Source organism: Gregarina niphandrodes, assembly GCF_000223845.1.
Source record: "Gregarina niphandrodes unplaced genomic scaffold scaffold00066, whole genome shotgun sequence".
NCBI lineage: Eukaryota > Apicomplexa > Conoidasida > Eugregarinorida > Gregarinidae > Gregarina > Gregarina niphandrodes.
In genome coordinates, this window is record NW_011645832.1 from 12,584 (window position 1) to 15,653 (window position 3,070).

A 3,070-nucleotide genomic window follows, 5' to 3' on the forward strand; every position below is an offset into this window, starting at 1 on the left:
CCCCTTGGCGACATTGTTTCTACCGCGAACGTCGGCATTTCTTTTGTCACCGTCCCTTGTTCCCGACGCAGACTAGCGGGAACACAACCATTTCGTACCCGTTGATGCTTACCTTTAGTGCTGTAGCCTTGTGCCGGGTTAGTGATCCCGACCCCAAGTCGGTTACTCATTACCAGCAGATAGTCACTAGGCGTATCCTCCTCGCACGCCGCCACGTCGGCTCTGGCAGCCTCTGCCACGTCGGCTCTGGCAGCCTCTGCCACGTCGGCTCTGGCAGCCTCTGCCACGTCGGCTCTGGCAGCCTCTGCCACGTCGGCTCTGGCAGCCTCTGCCACGTCGGCTCTGGCAGCCTCTGCCACGTCGGCTCTGGCAGCCTCTGCCACGTCGGCTCTGGCAGCCTCTGCGTCTATCCGGGTGTGACCGTCTCCGCTCGCTTGCGCTTTTCATTGCGCTTCTGGTTGACTTGTAGTCGGCACTAGAGATTGTCGTGGGCAAGACTGTTGAGGGACTTGGTCTTGTCGACGGACTTAGCCTTGTCGACGGACGTCCTGTCCTACCCAAGAAGACAGGAAACTATCGAGTGGTGGTTGGTCGCAACTGGTACGTTGTGCTGGATTGCAACAAGGGGTTTTGGAACGTCCCCACTCAGGAATCATGCAAACAGTCTACAGCAGCCTCTATGATTTCAACGTCGTGCCCTCTGGCATCAAGAACTCACCATAGCAACGAGCCATGAACTCAGCTTTTGACGCCGTGTTAGACCAGGGCTGCGAATGTTATAATCACGAGATCATCATTCACGTAAACCATACCGACGAGCTACTCGATCGGTTGATACTCGATCGGTTAACACTCGGTCGGTTAACATAAATTACGAAGTGCGAGTGGTCACTCAGTGAAAATATGCCGCGGCAGGTCTACGTAAATAATGAGTTCGGCAGCGTTCGTAACGAAGGTCCAGCCGCTGACGACTGGCAAGACGAAGAAGCCGGGGGCCCGGTGGTGCGTCGACGAACTAAGGAGGCCTTGGGTTATGCGTGCTGGATACAGACGAACCTTAGAAGAGGTGTTATCACAGGGGGAGTCGACGCGCTCAAATTTAATGCCATTTTCCCCCCGCTCCCCCTCCGTCGCTAGACCACAATTCGTCACCAGACCACAATTCGTCACCTATAACAACATACCCGGGATAGTGATCAAGAATGCGCAGCACACAGACCCACGAAGCATCGAAATGAAATTCCCCCGGGGACAGACTAGACTACGAACCACTCACTGGATTACGCTGTTTCCACATGGCTATGCAGGCAACGGGTCGCTGCTAGAATCTCACCCGTCCGCACTCCTGGCGTCCACCTGATCGCTTCCGTTGTCCCGCGTATCTTGCAGCATTAAGCGTCATGCGTAACGGCCCACTCAAGCTGTGAGGCCGCCACTCAAGCCGTTCTCCACGTTGTGTATTTTCGAAATCGGCCGAACTTTTTTTCACAGCTTTGATGAGGACATTTGCAGCTGTTCAGTCAGTGGGGGGAGTGGAGTTGTTGGCGGCGCTAGTAACCAGCGAGGGGCTCCAACCAGAGCTTGACGACCAGACGAGCGCTAGGTTCTTGACCTTTGCTGTGAAGGGCGAGGGCCAAGTGCACGCGGTGGCATTAGGGTCGGAGGTCGAACTCCAGGAGCTCGATGCCAAGCTCGAAGCCTCAGATCTCGACCAGCGCAAGCTCGTGTTCGAAAGCATAAGCAGACTCAAGGTTTTCCATGTCCCCGAGCAAACCGCTGCATACACCGAGTCTGCTGTGCGTAACAGCCTGAAGAAGTTCTTAGATGAGGAGACCGTGGAGACGGAGACCAGACACCAGATTTGGGTGGATGCTTTCGGTAAGTGTCAATCCGAGACTGAATCCGAGATCGTTGCTGAAGACACGGGCAACGATGAGTTGCAGGTGTTTACGAGAAAGCTAAAGCGGAAAGAGCTGGAGCATCTATTGCCGAAAGTGCCAGAAGAGTGGTGGGAGGGGATGCAAAGATCGGCGGTCAGCTCATGGACAGAGTGGTTGAACCTCGACGCCGTGCGCGATGGTTTGAAACGCTGCCCGTCACAAACGAAACTGGCACTGGCGGGCGGTGCGCTGCTTGGCGTGGTAGGGTGCTACTTGAACTTCCTTCCTGCCGGCGCCGATGGTGCATCCTCAGGCAGCACCTCCACGGCTTTAGCTGAGTTCTTACCTTGTGTCAATGAGACCAACTTGGAAGGGGCCAAGTGTCTGGATGGTGTCCCACTTTGCGTGACGAATGCAGCACACCCTGAGAAGGGCTGTGCGCTGTTCGGCGCCACATTCGACCTTAGTACGTTAGAGCAGCTGACATCCTCTGGGATGTACAACGTTTGCCGCACGAGCGACAGTTGTGTAGTTACTGACACAAAAACGAAGACGAATACCACGCTAACGACTGGCAAGACGACGAAGACGAATACCACACTAACGACTGGCAAGACGACGAAGTCGAAGATCCGAAAATTAACGATTGGCAACATGAAGGATATCCGGTGGTGCGCCGACGAACTAGACCAAGAGGAGGCGTTGTGTGTCGAGGGTTTCGCTTTATGCGTGCTGGATACAGCCAAACCTGAGAAGAAGTGTCAGAGAAAAAGCTGGTCCGGGGCTGAAAATATGCGCAAAAGACTCTCCAAGTTCATATCTCGACACAGGAGGGTAGACTTTTGCCGGGTGAAAGGTGGATGCACGATCCCGCCCTGTGTCCGTGAAACTAACTTGAGACATACCCACTGTGTTAAAGGTGTGCCTTATTGTCTGACGAGTAAAAGCGACCCTAAGAAGAGGTGCTTTCTGATGGGGACTCAGCTCAAATTTGAAGACATCTCCTGGTTCCGCGGTCAATCAAACAGCCCGTTCAAAGTCTGCCGGGCGAGCGGTAAATGCAAGGCCGAAAGGCCGGTGACCTGTGATTTCCCTTGGCCGAAAGTGCTGTCAAGGGTGGAAGCCCCGGTGGAAGAATGTGTCGGAACAGACATGTCATACGGCGGTGAGCCTGTTGATTTCCCTGAGGA

General features: G+C 54.6%; 2 protein-coding genes across 2 annotated transcripts; both read left to right on the forward strand.

The window, feature by feature from the left end:
- Positions 1-928: 928 nt before the first annotated feature.
- GNI_178080 (hypothetical protein) lies at positions 929-1,360 on the forward strand (the record flags this gene model as incomplete). The annotated part of the gene is made up of 1 exon (XM_011135156.1): positions 929-1,360. The coding sequence occupies one exon, from the start codon at positions 929-931 to the stop codon at positions 1,358-1,360; it is 432 nt and encodes a 143-aa protein (XP_011133458.1).
- Positions 1,361-1,496: 136 nt separating this feature from the next.
- Positions 1,497-3,070, forward strand: GNI_178090 (hypothetical protein; the record flags this gene model as incomplete). Its single annotated transcript, XM_011135157.1, has 1 exon — positions 1,497-3,070. A coding segment is annotated over one exon (1,574 nt), but the record flags the coding sequence as incomplete, so codon positions are not given.